This window comes from Sprattus sprattus (assembly GCF_963457725.1).
Source record: "Sprattus sprattus genome assembly, chromosome: 6".
NCBI lineage: Eukaryota > Metazoa > Chordata > Actinopteri > Clupeiformes > Clupeidae > Sprattus > Sprattus sprattus.
This window is the reverse complement of record NC_137925.1, coordinates 3,417,498-3,440,416: the sequence shown is the minus strand read 5'-3', so window position 1 is coordinate 3,440,416 and position 22,919 is coordinate 3,417,498. Positions and strand designations below refer to the sequence as shown.

Sequence of the window (22,919 nt, the reverse complement as noted above, 5' to 3'; positions counted from 1 at the left end):
ACTGTTGAGACGAAGCGAGGGATAAATATGGCAGAACTTAAGGTCAGAGTCGTTGTGTCATGGATACACGCACAAGGATGCCGTTGGTTTTAAAATAAGCTCCCTAAGGAAAATAAGTCCTGGACGTCTCGAATTCAGAACAACAACCAAACTTTTAAGGATTAAGGAATGTAAATTGCCCAGTGGCTTGTAGATTTATATTTTGATGTGCTAACCTCTAAATAAGACCAGGGAAACCAAGACTATTTAAACAGATGGCTAAATACATGGTTAGTGGCTTCATGACAGTGAATTGATTCGAGGAGACTATGATTCTTTGTTTTCCATTTCTTTATTTTGGATTTCATATTATCAAGTCTATGTGTCTATGTAACTTCAAATTTTATGGAATACTCCACGGATTTATATAGGTAATCTGTAGATTCTCAGAATCTGTAGCACATTTAAACAGGAAAATAACTCATTTGATGAAACAGTGAGGGCTGATAATCAAACCAAACCAACATGTGAACTATAAAGACCTTGGTCTTAAAAGTGCAAATCTTTTCATACATCAGTCTTGATTTGGAACATTTCCGTTTTACATTCAACATTTAGTACTGACGACCCCCCCCCATCCCCACCCCCCACACCAGCAGCGCAAAACGTTAATTCCACTTCATTTTAAATCCATGTGGTTTGAGTCCCCTTCAAAAGCAGGGTTGTCGTGAAACTGATCTTTGTCCTGGTGTGGCCATGGCTTTGGTCCATCCAGGCTCAGTCCTGCAGTGACAAAGCAAAAGGAACCAGGACATCAGACTGCAACCACATAATTGTACCGCAGCAGCTTCAGCTCTGAATCCATGAGTCATGAGGGAGAAAAGGTCTTCACTGCATCACTACTCTGTAACTCCTGTCTTAAAGCCACTGGAATCACTACCACTAGTGATCGGTGCAAATGTTTCACCACATGCTACAGTTACAGTTAAAGATCTTAATAAAACTTGAATTGTCAGGAGTGTGACTGTTGTTTCCATGAAAATGAAATTGTGCCTGGCTGCCAAAATTGTGCTTGGCTGCCATTATACTGGATAAGTCATTATCCATACGTCAGAGATATTTACAATGTTACACATGACTTGACTATAGGACATGTCTATAGCGTAAAAGACTGAATGAGGACACTCACCCTGCCATGTCTCCTGTGCTGGTGGCGTGTTCTCCTCCGGGTCAGACAACGACACCTCCTCCAGGGTGTCGAAAAGAGCGCCTGGCCGTGACTCTGGGTAAAACCTGACATCTAGTGGTGACGGGGTGGCCCCTGAACTGACCTCCTCATCCACTGTCTGGGAACGACTCACAAGAAAAGCAAAAGAATTTGAAAGGTAAGGAAGTTAGTTTGGAAAAAAAAGCAAGAAAAAGGAGATCATTTTCAGTGACATTTGTTTCAATGGAGCTGTCTGCTGGTGCGATAGTCTGGTGGCGGCGACGACTGACCTTCACTCCCAGAATGTTGCATTTACACATGGGACAGGTGCGATGCTCCAGCAGCCACGGCTCAATGCAGGGCTTGTGGAAGAAGTGACTGGGGGAGGAAGCAGACATTTTACTCTGTCATTCTCACAGTCTCACCGTCCCCTTCTAATGACACCATAAAACACCGACAGCCCCATAATCATGACAATAAAAAAAAAAGTCCTGCTTTTCCTGCTTAGTCATGCTGATAATGTGACACTTAGGTGTGACTCTGAGAGGGAGGAAGGAATGGCATTCAAACAGGGCTGTAGTCTACGTGATACGCAGGTATACGCCATATTACCACCTAAAACGTTCGTGGGTTTGCGTATAACCACTAAAACCTATGTCTCCACTAAAACCTAGGCCAGGGGGGAGCTGTGGCACCGACCAATCACAGACAGTATACCCACCACAGAAAACTAGACTACAGCACTGCATTCAAATGAATACTAAGAAAAAATCTGTCGTAAAGGAAGGAGGGGGCTTTAAGAAGTATAGGTCACAAGGGCCATTTAGTGTTCTGAAGTAAAGAAATCGAAAACGTGTTTGGTGTTCCCCGCCAGGAACCGAGGGCTTATCTGGGTCCAACAATAGGTAACTTTATCCTGCCCGGGACTATCAGTTCAGGCAACAGGCACAAACCACACACCCAAACTTTCCAGCTGGAGAGGAGATAAGAAGGCCCCGTTCAAGGGGCAATACGTTCTATGACAGGATGGGAGTCTGTAGCATTGCCGTTTGCCTTGTTTTCCATGAGTTTATCTAACATCACAATGAGGACATTCACTGGGTAACCCAAAATTATTGTGTGATAAGAGAGTAATTTGTGTTCTGGAAGAATTATGTGTTTGTTGTGATTTTCTCATGTTAAATAGTAATGCTTTCCTCAATTTCAGATTAATTTGGTTTTGTCAAATTTTGCGCAACTTGCCACAGCTGCATTGGTTGTTCAGTACAGATGGATGGCAATAACATTTTGTAATCTGCTGCATTATGTAAGGGCTGATTGAGAGAAACATACAAGATGTGTTTTTTTTATCCATAGAAATGTATCAATGCCATGACAAAAAGGTAGGCAACATATTTTCTGAGGAGGGAAGCTCATGCAAAGTAACATACCTGCAGGTAAGGTCTAGCACCACTTCCCCATGCTTGTAGCCCTCTATGCAAACAGCACAGGTATGACTGTCCGACCCCACCTCCTGCCAATAACCCCCCCAACACACACACACACACACACACATCCCACACCAACGCACACACACACACCCCACACACACACACACACCCCACACACATACACACAAGGAAGTTAAAAAATATTTGTCTCGTCATGTCTGTCCACATGATTGTTTGCTTCCTTTGTTTACTCTCTGCAAAAACAAAACAGGAATTAAAGAAGTATTGTTCCCCGCTATTCAGTGGGGATTGAATGCGGCAGAAAGTAATTCTTGGTAGTGACACTACTGTGCCAATCTGATACTTTAATTAGTAAGGTAAGAAGAAGGTGGCACTGTTCCTCTAGCCACTTGTTTTCATGGGGTAGTCAAGCACAGGAATGCCACAAAAAAGGCATCAGCCCTTCAGGTATGGTGAACAGGTATAATACTGTATTCAGGTGTGGTGAACAGGTATAATACTGTATTCAGGTATAATACTGTATTCAGGTGTGGTGAACAGGTATAATACTGTATTCAGGTGTAGTGAACAAGTATAATACTGTATTCAGGTATGGTGAACAGGTATAATACTGTATTCAAGTGTGGTGAACAGGTATAATACTGTATTCAGGTGTGGTGAACAGGTATAATACTGTATTCAGGTGTTGTGAACAGGTATAATACTGTATTCAGGTGTTGTGAACAGGTATAATACTGTATTCAGGTGTTGTGAACAGGTATAATACTGTATTCAGGTGTGGTGAACAGGTATAAGTATTAGGTGTGGTGAACAGGTATAATACTGTATTCAGGTATAATACTGTATTCAGGTGTTGTGAACAGGTATAAGACTGTATTCAGGTATAATACTGTACTCAGATGTGATGAACAGGTATAATACTGTATTTAGGTTTAGTGAACAGGTATAATACTGTATTCAGGTGTAGTGAACAGGTATAATACTGTATTCAGGTGTAGTGAACAAGTATAATACTGTATTCAGGCAGAGTGAACAGGTATAATACTGTATTCAGGTTTAGTGAACAGGTATAATACTGTATTCAGGTTTAGTGAACAGGTATAATACTGTATTCAGGTTTAGTGAACAGGTATAATACTGTATTCAGGTGTAGTGAACAGGTATAATACTGGTCTATACTGTACCTCATCTCCTTTCCTCAGAGTCCGAACCTGTAACTTCTTGATCGCCCTCTGGGCCACAGATTTCAGATACCTCTGGAAAGGAACATATTAGTTAGGGTTAATTAATATATTATATATTATATTAATATATTGGTTAATGTGTGATTTTCTAACTCATGAACAACAAATAAATGGCTTGAACAAAACAAAAACAAAAAAACTATGTTAGAAAATCAAAGGGCAGTTTAATCTCTTATCTTGCAATGGTAGAAAGATAAATGCATTTCCTCCATAAAGACCCCATTAATGTTTAACGTCTCTAAATAAATAATTGACATATTTAATGACTTTTCCTAATATAATGGGGACAACTGGGTTAACACAAAATTAACATGATGATATGTTTTCAATGTCCTGTACACATGCTGTACGCATAGGTGTTCTTTGGCGTCAATTTGACACCAGGCTGTTTTAATTGTATAAAATACAGTATATAAGAAATATCAACTTTTTTCATCACATTGTTACTATTCCTGATAACAGAAATAGTTTTGTATTCCAAATGTTATAGATAACAACAATATGTACTTAGAAATAATATGAAGCCATTAAAACACCAGAAGGATATCTCCAATTTTAGGTCAATCAGTGAGATTTTAGGGTAATCTGCATATTTCTCCATAGTCGCGTGACATGCATTCTGGATGTATAAGGGGGGTGGGTGGGCTGGGTTATTGTTTTATTTAAGGAGCTATTAAGGTAGTCAACAAAAAAAACTAAAGTACCTGACACATAAACTTTGGGTGAAAAAAATTGAATTATAATACTTTTTTGGAGGTTTAAATTGCTGGGGCCAAATTGACCCCAAGGATAAAAGATGTAATTAAATGTGAAGGTAATAGGAGGGTTAAATCAGCATCTTAAAATCAATAAGGGTTCAAATTTCAAAGGTGTGGTCCATGCCTATTGTTTAAACAAAGCCCTTTATGCCAGTTACACTGAGAAGTGGACGGCTACCAGGACAAAGCAGTGGACCTGACCAGGCTCTTAGCCAGGAACACTGCACTCTCAGTCAGACCCACCACAGGAGGTGTTAGGCTGAGCAAACACCAAGCAGCCCTGCTTGTATAGCCCATCCGGAAACGATTTCATGACTTTTACTGGAAAACAGTGTCATAAAAAATGCAGTTGTTTGAATCAAGAAGCCTTATCACTCCTCAATGGCGTAAATATTTCTAGAATCAATAACCATAAAGGTGGTGTTTTGTTGAGTCTCATATATAGCCTCAATGTGTCAGCACATGCAGGGGTGTGTAAGTACACATCGCAGCATGTTTTTGTCAACTATATAGTCTCCTCACCAAACAATGTGGAGAGGTGTACAGCTTCTGGCAAAGGGTTGTTGATATTTTAGCTCCTGAAACAACGTGTTGATCGGCTGGAATTGTTTTTGGCTTGGTCCGAGCCGTCGCGACTGTGTACGCACATGTGAGTGCACGCACACAGAACAGACAGCCAGATAACCATTTACATTTAGTCATTTAGCAGACGCTTTTGTCCAAAGCGACGTACAAGGGAGAGAACAATCAAGCGAAGAGCAATAAAACCTGGTGTAACAATAAATACTGCTTATTTTTTTCAAAAAAATAGAAAAAGACATAGAAAGAAAAAGAAGTGCGGGCCTGACACTGCTTAAGTGCAAGTTAAGCCAAGGTGCATAACCATGAGGAGCAATTTGCAATTTGCTGAATCTGACACAATGTGTCTCGGGTTCGAATCAGCTGATGGCCCCCTTTTTCCATCCCCTCTCCGGAAGCCTCACCTGCTCTCTCCTCAGTGTCATGTAGAGGTGGATCCTCTTGACGGTGAGGATGGTGAAGTAGGCCAGGGTCACCGACGTGACTGCGAAGAAGCTAAAGGACATGATGTAGATCCAGATGGGGGTCGACCAGAACCCGTGAGCGTTGCCTATGGTCAGAAAGACCTCTTCCCCTGCCCGGACCAGACTGGTGATGTTCCTGCCGAATTCATTGCCAATCATGACGGTAACGATGTCTCTAGTTTCTGTGGAGTCACAGCATTTGACAATAAGTACAGATAGAATCCATGATGGTAGAGGTATTTTGTGTCATGATGAGTGGCATTTCAGTGTTAGTGGGTCTTGTTTGACCAAGGATATGAAGGAGATGAGACAGGTTCATGCTTGCCATGGTAGAAGGGAGTCTCTTCATCAGTGAAGCATTTGAAGAAACACACACTTACACACAGTCACCCTCTCACTCACTCACTCACTCACTCACTCACTCACTCACTCACTCACTCACTCACTCACTCACTCACTCACTCACTCACTCACTCACTCACTCACTCACACACACTCACTCACTCACTCACTCACTCACTCACACACACACACTCACTCACTCACTCACTCACTCACTCACTCACTCACTCACACACACACTCACTCACTCACTCACTCACACACACACTCACTCACTCACTCACTCACTCACTCACTCACTCACACACACACTCACTCACTCACTCACTCACTCACTCACTCACTCACTCACTCACTCACTCACTCACTCACTCACACACTCACTCACTCACTCACTCACACACACACTCACTCACTCACTCACTCACTCACTCACTCACTCACTCACTCACTCACTCACGCACACACTCACTCACTCACGCACGCGCACGCACACGCACACTCACACACTCACTCACTCACTCACTCACTCACTCACTCACTCACTCACTCACTCACTCACTCACACACTCACTCACTCACTCACTCACACACACACTCACTCACTCACTCACGCACACACTCACTCACTCACTCACTCACTCACTCACTCACACTCACTCACTCACGCACGCGCACGCACACGCACACTCACACACAGTCACCCTCACTCACTCACTCACTCACTCACTCACTCACTCACTCACTCACTCACTCACTCACTCACTCACACACACACACTCTCACTCACTCACTCACTCACTCACTCACTCACACACACACTCTCACTCACTCACTCACTCACTCACTCACTCACTCACTCACTCACGCACGCACGCACGCACGCACACGCACACGCACACGCACACGCACACGCACACACACACACACACACACACACACACACACACACTGTTATGGTGTTGAGGTCATTGTGGAGGTTTCCCTGTGTTTGTGCCGTTTTCCCTGATTCCGCAAGGTGGAGAGTGGGCGTTGGCCCGGACCACGCGTAATTGCTGGGCGGGACTTCTCCCCTTTTTAAAGCCGGTCTACCCCAAGATGGCTGTCGCTCTCGCTATCCTCGAGACGTTCCTCTCCTGTTCCCGACTTGTTTCGGCGTTCCCTGGCCTTTGGAATCCACACTGAGCACACCACACTGGACTTTCATAGACTCTTAACTGAAGACCTTTACGCGTGTTACGCGCTTTTCCGTTTGCCCGCTCTTAGTTGTTTTGGTGGTTGTTTGTTTATGTATGCACTTTTATTAGTTTAGCGATAGTTAGCGCAGGTAAGGTAGTTTCATCGGAAGACTCACCTTCTTTTTCATTTGACGCGAGAGAGGTAAGCTGATGCAATCATTTAGTTTATGAAGGCTTTTTAGTTGTCATTTTGTTTCCCTCTCTTCCTTTTTTTTACGGCAACCACCACTGTGCTTTTCATAATAAACTATCGTGTTTTACCGCAATTAAGAGACTGGTATTTTATGTTACTGGACCTTGGGTTCTTCGGGTCTGCTGTAACGTAACACACACACACTCACTCACTCACTCACACACTCACACACCCATTGCACTGCATACTAGGCCCTGTTCTGTTTTTCAACTTAATGTCTAATTGGAAATTAGTCCCGTCCCCCCCCCACCCCCCATCCTGCTGTAGATCACTACTGATATCCGTTATCGCTGTGGAGGTCCGTGGCAAGGAGCCCCCTCAAGACAGATGTCAGAGCAATGCAATCAATGATTGATATTAAAGTAATTGATGAATCATTTCTTCCCCCATGATCGAAGGCATTCTTGTCATTTGTACATAATTGGAGTTGGAGATATGACATGTGGTAATAACGCCGTAAGTCCTTCATGTAGGCCTGCTCTGAGCTCCCAGCAATTACGTCGTTTTACACAGCATTCTGGAGAGGACCCTGACCCCGCATTGCTACATGCTACTGTAAACATCAGATGTATAGCAGTAACAAAGGACTGATGAACAAAGGTTTCACAAAGAGAGACTTGTTGCACAATGTTTGCATTTTAAGATAAGCTGCCATTTCCGAGCCGATCGGCTGCTTCAAGGTCGACTGTTACTGTAGGTCCACACTGTAAATAGTTTCAGCATAAAATGAAAAACACAACCTCAAGTTAGACTAAGTGGTGTGTTGGTTAAGTTTTGTTTATCTCATTCTGAGACTGATATAATGCCACTGTGTCAGCAGCTACAGTTTTGATGTAAGCATGTTAAAGGTGATGGTGAAGAGCTGGTTGCTAAGCTTTATAACAACACAGCTATCTGGATGGATTTACAGGTGCCTTGAGTAATCATTACAAGTATGCAACTTGAATTGTACGGTTGTAAAAGTCAGTGAAGCCCAAACTGAGTCGTTTTTCCCATATGCAAGTAGGGAACTGTTTGATCTGCGAAAACACAGATCCCACATCAGACACACAGACACAGACACAGACACAGACACACACACAGACACAGACACACACACACAGACACCGACACACACACACACAGTGTTTCACTTCCCATGTCTCTTAATGAGCACATTGTGTTCCCTGTTCCCTGCTTGCTGATACTCTACCTGGGTGTAACATGCTATTGATCTCACTGCCTGTGCCATCAATGTTGTAGATGACCACTGCGGAAGCGTTGTGCCTCTTGGCGGTTTTGATCTTATCCTGGTACGAGCAGTTCCCTCGTCTGATGAGGGCGATCCACGGCGTCTGGGTGACGTTGTAGGTGGTGTGGGTACACGCCAGGGGGTCCTCGTTCGGCAGGACCACCAGGCCGCTCTCTCTGTCCAGGGGCGAGTGCTTCCCGTAGAAACCATACTCCCCTGGGCCAGTGGTGGCGTTACCCCTAGTCACGCTCACGTAGGCCATCCAGTACAGCACAGACAAGCCGGAGCACTCCGCCACCCAAGCCGCCAGGCAGACCAAGGCGAATAGTCGACCACTCGACCAACTCATCCTTCTTTCTTTCGTTCGCTTTTTTTGTTCTGCTGTGGCCGCGTTTTCTTTCTTCTATCTTTATCGGAGCTCTCTTCCACTTTCCTTTCCGTCAGCTCCGGTCACTCTGCAAATCCATGTAGTGACTGGCTCAGCTGCTGATACCTGCGGAAAGGTAATGAGATAGGGTTGTGTGGTAACCCAAGACCTCTCTACGTCAGCTCAGAGGTTGCGTTATCTCAGTGGACCTTGAACAGCGGTGGAAGCAATGTTCTCTCAGCAAGGGCAGGGCTCTGACAGTCTCAAACAGAGCGGCCAGAAAAAGAGACTTACTTTGTCAAAGCGAGATTGAGGAAGAGATTCAGAGAGAGGGGGTGGGCGTGAGATAGATTGAGAATGCATGAAATGAAGTTTCCGTTTGTTTGTGGCAAGAATAATTGATTGGGGTTAAACATTTTTAAGCGTCTGAATCTGAGAACCACAGGAATACCCAGTGCAAAAAAAATAAGAGTGCTTCCGCGCCTCTGAGTGTGTGCTTGTTTGTGCATGTGTTTGAAGAGGGAAACATAATAGATCTCCTTGGAAAAATGTTCATTATTAAGTCAAATATCAATAACATAAACTGTTTAGTGAGATTTAAAAACCAGGTTAAACTATACTGTAAAATTGAATGTTTAATGGCACATGAAACCAAAGAGTTAAAGTATGCAGAAAGATTACAGTGCAACATCCGGGTACTTTCAGTGCCTTGATTTCTGCTGGTTCTGTCAGTGTGAACACCCTAAGCATCAGTCAGTGCGGTTACATGTGTCCAGATTTCGGGCGTTGTGGGGTTTACATCGAAGATCCATTTCATGTAACTCCCCAAATCTAGATTTGCTGTGTCTGACTGAAATCAGATTTACACCCCCAGATAAGTGATCGGATTTGGTTGTATATCGGCCAACTCACGCTTGTAACTTTCGAAACTAGATAACAACTGGAGAGGATGTCTTTTCGCATGCTTGAGATCCCGTCCATAGACTTATATGCTGCATAGACATATATGTGCTGCATATCAGAAATGGCCAACAGAAAAGCGAATTATTCTGACGGCTTCTATTTATCTCTGATCTATTCCCATTCCATACTGAATATCCTGTTTTTGCGACATACCGTGATATTTCAGATGATAGTTATGTGGTAGCCTTGCTATACCAATGTGTTGACATTAGAAAAATGTTGACTGTGACTGTTTTGGAAAGAGCGCGCTAATTCACTGAACAAATATTTTCATATTACTTTTCCACCACTTGTTAGTCATGTAATCCATTCAAATTCAATGTGAATCAATCAATACAGCTTCCACCCATGGATAGAGAAGCCGGGCTTCAGCCAAAATCGGATTTATGCCATCATGTAAACGTACTGAGTGTTCGAAGTGCTCGAGTGCTTGGTTTGTGGCAGAGCCATAGTCATATAGCCCACTGACCAGGGGCGCAGATAGCACTAGGGACGGGGACATGTCCCCCCCCAGATTCATAGTTGCCCCGATCTGTCCCTCCCACTCTCCCTACGTAAGGCAACAATCATCAGTTAATAACTCTGCACAGCTGATTAGGCGATGTTAGCGTCCCCCCCAGTTTAAAAATCCCATCTGCACCGCTGCCACTGACTGTTTACTGTTTCCAGTGCCTGGGCTAAGCATCACCACCAGAGGGAGCTATTCATTGCAATGCAGTATACAGAAAGTCTCTGCTTTTTATGACAGGTGTGGGTGTTTAAGTTTGATCCTCAGATACAAAAACTAAACATTAAGCCTTAAGAATGATCATACAATCAGGGGTTTAGGAAAATTCATATTTTAATTTTCTTTCCACTGCCATCTGTCTTGACATGTTTATCACCGACGTCTACAAACACATTAAGAAATATATAACAGCATAGTACAGCAAAACACAAAACAACACGACTTGAAACGTCTACTTCAATTAGCCTTCTTTAGACTATGGGAGATGATTTGGAATATTGTTGTGCGCCGGAAAACAATGGAAGACAAACGAAGAACAGATGAAGACAAATCCCAACAGACACACACACACACACACACACACACACACACACACACACACACACACACACACACACACACACACACACACAGTTGAGAACAGTGTGTTCAGCCCCTGGGCAGTTCAAAAAGGAAAGAACAAAAGAAAGGAAGAAACAAAGAAAGAAAATATAAACAACAAATGAATGGAAACATATAAATATTAACCAAATGTGGAATTGCCCTGCCCCGGCCTGTAGGCCCAGTAGGTTTGCACACACAGATCTAATGTGATGACAGAGCACTGAACACAGGCGGGCTGCAGACTTGGGTAGGAAGCTTGTGAAATGACAAACCAATAAGGAGACGCACGTTTAGGGGCAGTAATTATCTGACAGTCCAACCAGCCTAGGCTTTGATTCACACATGTGCTTGCGCAAGCACACGCGCATACACACAAACACACACACAAACACAATCTGAGCAGGAGAAAATAGGATAGGGATTGAGACCTTGTAAACACGCACACACACACACACACACACACACACACACACACACACACACACACACACACACACACACACACACACACACACACACACACACACACACACACACACACACACACACACACACAGACACAGACACAGACACAGACACACACACACACACACACACACACACACCGAGTTTGTGTATCCTCAGCAAATACAATCCTCTATACTGCCAACTGTTAAACCCCTGTGAAATTCCAGCAAGGAATCCATCCCCTCCTGATAGGGACTTGCTCGAGAATTCTTCCCCCCCCCTCACCCCTCTCTCTCTCTCTCCTTCTATGGCAGGCTTAAACATAGGGTGGTAAGGGGCTACATGGCATATCATCCTTCCCTCACCTCCCCACCCTTCTCAAGCGCTCTGTCTTTAAATACATGTGTGAGAGGCCGAGTCTCTTCCTTTAATCGTGCTTGCCCTCCTTCCTCTTTTGAGGAGATCCCTCGTTCCAGGCCACATAGACAAAGAGAGCCAGCACCACGTGCACGGCGAGCACGGCGACGATTGCTGCGTAGAAGTAGCTGTCTGTATTGGACATTTGCAGAAAGCCTGCAGGAAGAGGGGGGGGAAACAGAAGTGAAAGTAACAATTGTGGTCACTGTGCCAGTAACCAAAATACCATATTCTCTGTAAGAAAAATAGATGAAACTGTGAACCATTATTAGCCCTATACTGTTAGAAGGCAAAATTAGACTTACCTTCAAATATATATGCCTTTGATGCAAAGTACAGACCAATTGGTAACGTGACCATTAGAATGGTGAAGAAGAGCAGCGTCTTCAACGCGGATACCAAGGAGCTCTCATTCCTGGATAGTGGAAACAGTAAATCTGTATAGGTCAGTAGCCTATTTACCTGACTCAACTGTCTGTAATTCATCCCTGATTACTAATATTGACATGTTTAAGAAAATATCGAATGAAAGAGAATAGATAGCTATTATTTTGTGCTATCAATATACTAACATGATGGCAAATAATAAATATGATTGTTTACTGCAAAGATAATTCATTGGAGCGGCTGCTCAGATGGCTAGCGTCACGCTAGCTAACGCCAGAGCATCCCTTCACATGCAGACATCTTACCCTCTAAAATCTGGAGCCATTTGTATTGGTGCAGCCAACGCTGATTTCCCGTAGTTGTCCATTATGGGCAATTGTCGTCAAAAGACTACCGATGCTACCTTGTAAGTTTTAAGGTATAAGATCCACAGAAAACACTGAGCTAACTTAACATGTATCTTGCGTTAGTCCGCTTCCGTATTCGCTCATGTGATCCGCTTCAATCTTCCTTAGTGGTTGTTTTCCAGCCATTAGGATGTATCCCATTGCTATTGCCATCTACAGGGCAGGAGTAGTAGCATCTGCAATAGAAATGGATATCCAGGTTATTGAGCGCCAGACAATGCAGCTTATCATTAGGCTAGTCTGATAGAACCAGAAGTCAAATCACAACTATTTATGTTATTTATGTAACTATTGTTATTTATGTAACTATTATTATATGTTAGGTAGTTAGCTTGTGGAGTATCACCCCAAGGAGATTTCACTTAAAAAGAGAATTGAATCATACTGTGTGTGTGTGTGTGTGTGTGTGTGTGTGTGTGTGTGTGTGTGTGTGTGTGTGTGTGTGTGTGTGTGTGTGTGTGTGTGTGTGTGTGAAAAATGTTTGGCACATGAGTAGCTAAAAACTAGACTTTTCAGAGGATGTGTGGCTTAATTAATGGAAAATTAAGCTGGATGTTGTATTGCCTTATAGGGGAATGATATGACTTGGGTCTGATATATTTGATTTATTGTCTCTACTATTAATAGCAAATATGGTAGATTATGCATCAGCTGATACAATCATTTTCAAGAGGCCTAATTTGGATCAGAGCTCAATAGCTTAGCCACCAACTGCAGTTCAACAGAATATTTACGGACCACAATTCTTAAATGGTCGGACCAGGCTACAAGGTAAGTGAATTGCATAGGCCTGTCACATGGCTTCTGGCTTCAAAAGGACAGTGATCTTGCGCATTATTTAGAGTACTACAGACAGATATAAAATAAAAATTCAAAAATAAGAGCCAAGGTGCTTAAGGGGGACATTATCTGTAGTGTCAAATATCCAGGGTGGCCAAGGCTTATGGGCACAGGAATGTCATGACAGAAATTAGCCCTATTAAGTAAATGCCCTCCCAGTCAATAGCTCTGGCTGAAAGAAGGCTTTTCCCAGAAGACAGCCAAAAGGCTTCTGTCTGACCATTTCACTATCCGCATGCAACCTGAAGGTAACCAGGGTAACCAGGGTAACCGTGTATTTCTATTCAGGGCCCATTTATTTCTGTTCAAAATACATGATATAAAAGCACTCGAAATGCCATGCCTGAAAAGTTTGTGAGCTGAGGTTAATAGGGCGTGACTGTGTTATCACGTTAGAGCAAAATAGCATAACATCTTTTTCCAGATCTTTGTTTCACCGAAGCGAACTGCTGGGAATTATTTCGGCAGTTGTTTCCTTCCCTCTTTTCTTTCTAAGCGCGACGGAGCATGCGTATTGTGCACCGCACCACCACGCCTATTTATAAACCATGCATGCGCATCGTTTTAGAAAACGGAATGACTTGGATTGCGAGTTGTTATTCTATAACGTGTAGGCCTACCTCGTTCGCCAAATAACAAGTTGTTTATCCCCGTAGACTGAGAACTCACATTGCACACAGCCCTCTTACTAACCTACCTTTAGGCTACCACGACCGCCCCCATGCAGTAAATAATGCATTACGTACCTCACTCTCCACCTGCTCTGTGTTGTAAGACTAATTGTTGGAAGGCCATGTTTAAGAGGCAGACAACTTAACCAATAAAAGAGCTGAAGCAGCAGTTTGCGCTCCGTGGGCTCTGCTTGTTTCCGCTTGGCGAACCATTTCTGTACTATGCCGAGACGCTTTCTGCTCCAGTTGCGTCCGCTCTCACACGGGCCTTCAGCACAGCAGGTTTCAAGGCTGTTTCATAAAAAGAGACAGTCGGGGTGCTCAGACATAACTCTCACCTAGTGTCTGAAATGATGTGTTTAAAAAAGCTTTGATTATGAAATAGAAGAAATTCTGTTCATCTTGGCTTTGGGGAGAAGTTTTTGTAGACAAATCTTGCGTATTAATCTTATACCCATGGGAATACATTTTATTTTAGTCAATTTTGTTTCATTGCCTGCGAGGGGTTATTTTAAATACTGCTCGTTATATTTTGGTCTTGGTTACAGATACGGGGCTCAAATAAATGAAATGTTGCTGTTGTTCAAAAGATTATTTTTAAATCCTTGAATTAACGACGAACTTCTGTTCTCTGGAAATAGATGCGGGATTAAAAAGTAATCAGTTCCGTTATTACTCTCAGCTATGGAAATAAACTTCAAATTAGTTTAGAGCGCTGCAGCCAGGCACTGCATTACGGACGTCACTAGGCCACGCCGAGTGTCTGGAGCCCTCCGCCCCTCTCCCTCTCGCTGAAAGAGGACACTATTTTTACAGTCACAGTACCCGCTACGCTATCCCAGTCGCCACTTGAGTGAATGGAAACTTCCATTGCACATGTGAGTAAAGAATCTGTCGCCAAGTCTTAAGGGTCACATTTAGGACAGGCTCCAAGAGGGGTCTGTGCGGTTCTATAAGGGTTTCTCATGAATACAGCGACCTTTGGGAAACTGTTTTTATCACTACGTGACTTGCAGCAAGTCTGAGTAAACCGTATGTAGCAGTCACGTCTAAGTTAAACGTATGTGTGTTTCAAAATTGCATTATTTCCCCAATAAACGGGTAGACCTACTCCCCTCTGATTTCTTCATGCCCAGTCATCATATGAATCCTTCAGTCAGCACCCAACAGCCAGTGGCCGAGGATGATTGTGATGCATATAAAGTTGTGTAAAATATGCGACAAAATAAACGCTGCGATATGTTTCTAATAGCGGCATAAGAATTACATAAATATCGCTTGTCATGTAGCCTTAATGTGCATTTTCTGGTTTGCCCCCTGCATAGTTTTTAATGTGTCACAAGTGTGAGGTTACTATGAGCTTGCAGTCAGAGTGTGAGGATTTCAGTAGAACTTGTGGAACCAAACGCACGACACAGAGACAGGGATAAGTGCAATTCAATCCTTTACTGTTTTGAATAGGCAGTCCATAAACACGTTATATTCCAAAATACATCAACAGCGGCAGAGTTCGTTGTCAGTTCGGTCCAGGGTCGGTACACAGGTGCAGGGTATCCAGGAAAGGAAAGGCAGAGACGTAATCCGTTTAGCAGGCAGAGTAGTCGGTACACGCGCAGGCAGTCCAAGACGGGCAGAGTAACTGAAAGGGGAAGAGGCAAAGACGTAATCCGTAAGACAGGCAAGGGTCGGCAACAGGAGATCAATAAACAAGGAAAACCGCTGGAACTCTTGAGACATGAAGAAACTAAGACGAACTGGCAACGAGGGACAGGGACACACAGAATATATACACACAAGGTGATGAGGGACAGGTGACAACAATCATGACGGGACAAACAATCAACAAGGCGGAGCACACACAAGGGTAGGGCGTGACGTGTCTGAAACGAGAGGAGAGATGAGTAAACAAACACAACACAGAACATAGATAGTGACAACACAGGGGAAACATAAACTATCTCACAGGAAGGGACTTGACAGTACCCCCCCCTCTAGGGACGGCACCTGACGTCCCAGGTAAATCAGGGTGGAGGCGATGAAAATCCTGGATGAGGGAGGGATCCATGATGTTACTCGTGGAAACCAATGACCTCTCCTCAGGACCATAACCCTCCCAATCCACCAGACACTGCCTTCCACGGCCACGACGTCGAACTGACAGAAGGCGTTTGACAGTGAAGACGGGACCCCCATCGACAAACCTGGGCGTAGGAGGAGGCTTAGCGGGTGGAACCAAAGGGCTCTCCTTAACTGGTTTGACCCGGGAAACGTGGAAGGTGGGGTGAACCCTCATAGACCTGGGAAGTTTGAGACGAACAGCAACAGGGTTAATGACTCTAGATACTGGGAATGGCCCCACAAACCGGGGGGCCAACTTGCGGGACTCCACACGCAAAGGAAGGTCACGTGTGGACAACCAAACCTTATGTCCAGGCTGGTAATTAGGAGCGGGAGTCCGTCGTCGGTCCGCCATCCTTTTCGACTGGGTTGCACTCCTCATGAGCATATCTCGGGCTCCCTTCCAAACACGACGACATCGGTGGATGAACCTCTGGGCAGAGGGGACGCTAACCTCCGCCTCAAGGTCGGGGAACAGGGGTGGCTGGTAACCGTAAGCACACTGAAATGGAGACAAGCCAGTAGAAGCACTGGGTAGCGTGTTGTGCGCATACTCCACCCACATGAGATGTCTGCTCCACGTGGTTGGACTCTGGGAGACTAGACAGCGTAATCCGGTCTCCAGCTCCTGGTTCAACCTCTCCGCTTGGCCGTTAGACTGTGGATGATAACCTGAAGAGAGGCTGACCGTGGCACAGAGGAGAGAAAAAGCCTTCCAGAATTGAGAAATAAACTGTGGTCCCCGATCTGACACCACATCCCTAGGAAAACCATGTATGCGAAAAACATGGGACAGAACTGCCTCTGCAGTCCCTTTGGCAGAGGGCAGTTTAGGCAGGGGAATAAAATGTACCATCTTAGAAAATCGGTCAACGACTGTTAAGACTGTAGTATTACCTTCGGATGATGGTAACCCAGTGACGAAATCTAAGGAGATGTCAGACCAGGGACGATGGGGCACAGGAAGCGGCTGAAGGAGACCAGCGGGGGGGCGGTGGGAAACCTTGTTCCGGGCACACACCGAGCAGGCTGCCACATATTCCCCGACCTCCCTCTCCATGGACGGCCACCAGAACCGTTGCCTGGCAACGAAGAGGGTTCGTCGGACTCCGGGATGGCAGGACACCAGGGAAGTGTGAGCCCAGTGGATGACCTGGGAACGAAGAGATACAGGAACATACAACCGGCCTGGGGGGCAGCCATCCGGTACATTCTTGTTACTATTTGCCTGTCTGACCTTCCCCTCGATTCCCCACGTGACCGCTCCTATCATACAGGCTGGAGGTAGGATGTTGGACGGGGATCTGGGAGCAGAACTAGAGTCAAACAGGCGGGACAGAGCATCAGGCTTGACATTCTTCGAACCAGGAAGATAAGACAGAGTGAATTTAAATCTAGTAAAAAATAGAGTCCATCTGGCCTGTCTAGAATTTGAGAGGGTGTGCTGGAGACTTAAGGAGATGGAAACTCAAAAGCTCTGTATGTTCCTCAAATAGTAAACCGGATAGGATGGGTGCCGTGAGTCACCCTACACAGCAAGCGTCCATCAAGAGCATGAGCCTCTAAGGGCTTGGGGAGAGGAATTAATTTCAATTCTAACTTCAGAGCTAACCTCCAATCAATAAAACTTTCATCAGCCCCAGAGTCTACCAACACAGGATGAGTAACAGTCTGAGAAGGAGTGATTAGTTGTGCCTAAATGAAGAGAATATAGCACGGCTTACCATTGTGTTTCTCACAAAAGCCTGGCTCTTCAATGGACATCCGGAGATGAAGTGGCCCATCTGCCCGCAGTAGATGCACTTTCCCTCACGAAGCCGCCGCTGGCGCTCCTCTGCCGTGAGTCTTGTCCGACCCAACTGCATTGGCTCCTCCACATCCGCGGGCGGCGCTGGTGAGGCAGCCGCTGGACTGAATCGAGCAGATCGCCAGGAATGTTGACGAGAATCAGTCGCTGGTCCCCTTAGGAACGGAGGGTTGACGTGCGGCTTAGCTCTCTCTCTCTCTCGTAGCTTCATACGGTTCTGAATCAGATTCACTAGCGCGATGAGAGAATCGACATCCGTTGGCAGCTCGAGGGCTGTCAGGTGGTCCCTAATATGATCCGCCAATCCACGCATGAAAGCGTCGAAAAGTGACTCTTCATTCCAACCACTATCTGTGGCCAGAGAACAAAATTCCATGGCATATGCACTAACACTACGATTACCCTGCCGTAGATCCATCAATGATCGTGCTGCCTCTCTACCATGAGCAGTGTGATCAAATATTTTACTTAAACTCTCTGTGAACAGCTGCACTGAGGCACAGATCGGTGTGCCTCTAGCCCACTCAGCAGTCACCCACTTCGCAGCTCGGCCAGTAAGAAAGGAGATGATATACGCTACCCGAGCGCGTTCCGTCGGAAAGGACTGTATATCGAAATGAAGTCCACATTGAACTAAAAAATCCCGACAGTCTCCAGACTCGCCAGAAAACTTCTCGGGCTGGGAGAGCGGCATTGGCTTCACGGAAAGCACTGGATTAGGCTGGACCGCTGGCGCTGCCATCGGAGCATGATCTACCATCGGAGTTGGAGCGGGAGGTGAAGTCATCCGAGCCAACAGCTGCTCAAACTGTGTAGACAGTCGTCCCATCTGGGCAGTGATCCCGGACACCTCGGTACTCACGCCATGTAGAACCTCTTCGGTCTGGATGATTCTTTTGCCCTGGGCTTGCAGAGCCAGGCACACACTCTCCGCGTCGGCTGGATCCATATTGGCCAGTTCGTACTGTGAGGATTTCAGTAGAACTTGTGGAACCAAACGCACGACACAGAGACAGGGGTAAGTGCAATTCAATCCTTTACTGTTTTGTTCATAGGCAGTCCATAAACATATATTCCAAAATACAACAACAGCGGCAGAGTTCGTTGTCAGTTCGGTCCAGGGTTGGTACACAGGCAGGCAGTCGATGGTGGTGCAGGGTATCCAGGAAAGGAAAGGCAGAGTCGTAATCCGTTTAGCAGGCAGAGTAGTCAGTACACACGCAGGCAGTCCAAGACGGGCAGAGTAACCGAAAGGGGAAGAGGCAAAGACGTAATCCGTAAGACAGGCAAGGGTCGGCAACAGGAGATCAATAAACAAGGAAAACCGCTGGAACTCTTGAGACATGAAGAAACTAAGACGAACTGGCAACGAGGGACAGGGACACACAGAATATATACACACAAGGTGATGAGGGACAGGTGACAACAATCATGACTGGACAGGTGACGACAATCATGACGGGACAAACAATCAACAAGGCGGAGCACACACAAGGGTAGGGCGTGACGTGTCTGAAACGAGAGGAGAGATGAGTAAACAAACACAACACAGAACATAGATAGTGACAACACAAGGGAAACATAAACTATCTCACAGAACGGGACTTGACACAGAGAGCATGGGAAGTGGTTCTCAAGCAAACACAAGCAGTAGGAAATCGTCAGTAATGTTTTGTCTAAAAATAAAAAAAAGCCCATTCTGATGTAAACAATCAACGCTCCCATTTCCTGTTCGTGTCCCAATCCCTCACCTAGAGGGACCAGCCTCAGGAGGTCTTGTTTTACTGGGATTGTATTAATCTTATGCACTGCAAAGGTGGAAGAACACACTCTTCACAAAAAGATAAAAGTGCATCAGAGTCAGAGCCATGATGTATCAGAGTCTTTGGCCACATCACTGATGTATTTGTGTGTCTCAGGCTGCATCTAAAGCCAAACATGCAGCCAAACACCACTTTTCACCCTTCCCGTGATGGCCCTCATACGCTGTATTAGTGTCAGGTGGAGGAGAGAGAGAGTGAGACAGCAGATTTGTCTGCGTGCCACTTGGACTGATTTGGTGAAACTGGAGCCATTGGTAAGCTAAAGGCCCCAGAAAACAATTTCTCCAGCAGGGTGGAGGCAGAGGAAGTAGATTAAATTCTTACTAGTCATCTAACTCAGGATGGTACTAAAGTCAAGGCCAAGGTCAGGCAGTCACTTAATTAAACCACACAGGGAGCATATGGCCCTTCTTGTTCAGTGCGCATCTATGGATGAAAGCATCCACTTTGTGATCGCATGTAATGTGAGTGATTGCATGAAAACGTTCTCACCCAGTTAGGCACGGTAACTAAATGCATGCGGTGGGACGAGAAAGTGAACTTTTGTTCTGTTGTATTTAGTGTTTGGCTGAAGTTCTCTCTCTCTCTCTTTCTCTCTCTCTCTCTCTCCGTATGTATGTGTGTGTGTGTGTGTGTGTGTGTGTGTGTGTGTGAGTGTGTGTGTGTGTGTGTGTGTGTGTGTGTGTGTGTGTGTGTGTGTGTGTGTGTGTGTGTGTGTGTGTGTGTGTGTGTGTGTGTGTGTGTGTGTGTGTGTGTGTGCGCCCAGGGGCTCTTTATTTACTGGACGCCCCATTGTTGAGTTTGGAACTGTAGTCAGCCAGATGCCTTTTTAAATCACCATTTCCAACCTGTGTCCGTCTGCAGCCGATAAAAAAATGAGCCATAACTCATTTGATACAGAGAGCAGGGTGTTCCGAGTCCGGCTCCGATTCGCGACCTTTCTTTTTAGCGCCATCCTGTCAGTGTTTTTTTCTCTGTGCTTTATTTATTTATCTTATTATTTATTTATTTTTCTCTTTGACAAGCAGTGCTGTGAATTGCACCACTGTCTACAGACAGTAACTGATAGGTCCTCACCTTACACCCCCCCCCCCCCCCCCTCCCTACTCCCATATCCCTCCTCCTCCTCCCCTTCTGCGGCTGATGAATGCCCTCGGACAGCTGAGGGAGATTTATCCACTGACTCATGTTCCCAGGACTGCCTGAAAGAAAGGCAGTGAGTTGGCTGGCTCACCTGCATGGTGTACGGGTGCAGAAAGTACCGCTGCAGGCATCCTGCGTTGCATCACACTCTTGTGAATTCTGCAAATTGTGTTTCCAGACTTGCTGTTGGGCTCGGCCCGCATTGTGTGGTGTGTTGTGGCCGTCTAGGGGCTGGAGGGATAGATCATCCAATGTCCTTGAATGCCACCATAAAGCAAAAAAAAATGCCTCCGCAAAATAGCACCGAAATGTCAGTGGGCATTTGGGCCGAATGTGGGTTACTATGACATGCACTTCTTAGAGTCCACGTGTCTAAGGCACTCTTTATCTTTCAGCTTGCCAGACGTTTGAGTAATTGTAATGTGTATATCATGTGGGAACTGCCATTTGTGAATTAAAATACCTTGAAGTGAAAATGAACTCCATAGAGTAACATAACTGCAATGCGATTTGTAAATAATAACAAGCCATCAAACATCAGGGGAGGTTCACACCATGACAATGCAGTCATCACAAAATCTTTGACGATCAGCCGTTCAAGATAATGTCAATCTTTGTATTTAAAGAATTGTTGTCCTAGTAGTCCTTAAGAATTTTAAGAAAGAGTAGTACCTACTTGTTTTGCCAACGATTCTGTCACTCCTTCAGTGGAGGCGTGACGAGGTGCCAGTATTGTTGATGCAGGGATAGCATGTCTGGCCCTACAAGAAACAGCTCTCGCAACAAGGCCGTCATAACACAGCCACAGATGGATGCTGATGAGTCCTCGTTGCCAGTGTGCCTCCTAGGGAGCCGAGGTGCATTCTCTCCTAAGTTGTCGTTTGTGTTTGCGATTTATGAGCGCAATGAGATGCCCATAAAGCTGAAATTGCCCACTGACAGTGGCATGTAAATGATGATGGTTAGTTGTGGTGATGCCATGCCCGCGCCGTGCCGAGGAGACGGCAAGCCTGCGGGCTGACTGATGACCCTGGCACCGCTCTGTGTCGAGGAGGAGGGGGGGGGGGGGGGGGGGGCGCACTTGCACTTGCACAGGCACTTGCCTGACTCATCCTGGAATGACCTTGTTTGAGGTGCCCATTGGCAAAGGTATTATAGCACTCCAGCAAACATGCGCTGTAATGTCTTCTTGATGTGTGTTGGAGGAGGGGGGTTTATGTGATGCGTATGTTGTGTCACATCTGTATACACTAATTTGTGTATGAGTGTTTAAGAGAATCATCAGTGTTTCATTTCACTTATTGGTCTTTCAGAAGGAAGCATGAGATTTAACCAATTCACTGTGAAACCTCTGCAGTTAGACTGCAAGAAATTGAGATTTTTGCCCTGACTTGGTTACCAGGGTAACTATCCAATAGAGGGCGCTTAAACACACACAGTCCCCAGGGCTGGATGTTGTTGTTTTTTAAATAAATAGTACTCTTTGTCATGAAATCATTTCAACAATTTGAGTCCTACTTTTTGAATGTCTCCCATCATAAAAAATTACTTATATACAAAAGTAATCATTTTTGCCAAATACGTTCCAGCCTCTCCCTCATCCAACTCCCTGGGCATTCACAGATGTGAAGCCAAAGTGATGGGACTGTAAAACCAATATCTCCCTTGATTTGAGCTGATTGCTACATAATTGAACCCAATCAGCAGTCAAAACATTGTAAAGTGTAAGAAA

The 22,919-nt window shown here is 45.1% G+C and overlaps 2 protein-coding genes across 2 annotated transcripts; both read right to left on the bottom strand.

Moving 5' to 3' along the window:
* Nucleotides 1–658: 658 nt before the first annotated feature.
* rnf128b (ring finger protein 128b) lies at nucleotides 659–9,035 on the bottom strand (the record flags this gene model as incomplete). Its single annotated transcript, XM_080841465.1, has 7 exons — nucleotides 659–762; nucleotides 1,169–1,325; nucleotides 1,477–1,564; nucleotides 2,617–2,699; nucleotides 3,822–3,893; nucleotides 5,623–5,864; nucleotides 8,648–9,035. 7 exons carry the CDS (start codon nucleotides 9,033–9,035, stop codon nucleotides 659–661), a joined length of 1,134 nt encoding a protein of 377 aa, XP_080697591.1.
* A 2,966-nt stretch (nucleotides 9,036–12,001) lies between these two features.
* On the bottom strand, nucleotides 12,002–12,816 carry LOC308367321 (vacuolar ATPase assembly integral membrane protein vma21-like; the record flags this gene model as incomplete). The annotated part of the gene is made up of 3 exons (XM_080841209.1): nucleotides 12,684–12,816; nucleotides 12,297–12,406; nucleotides 12,002–12,147 (listed from the first exon to the last, which is right to left on the bottom strand). The coding sequence occupies exons 1-3, from the start codon at nucleotides 12,743–12,745 to the stop codon at nucleotides 12,002–12,004; spliced, it is 318 nt and encodes a 105-aa protein (XP_080697335.1). The 5' UTR covers nucleotides 12,746–12,816.
* Between the last annotated feature and the right edge of the window lie 10,103 nt (nucleotides 12,817–22,919).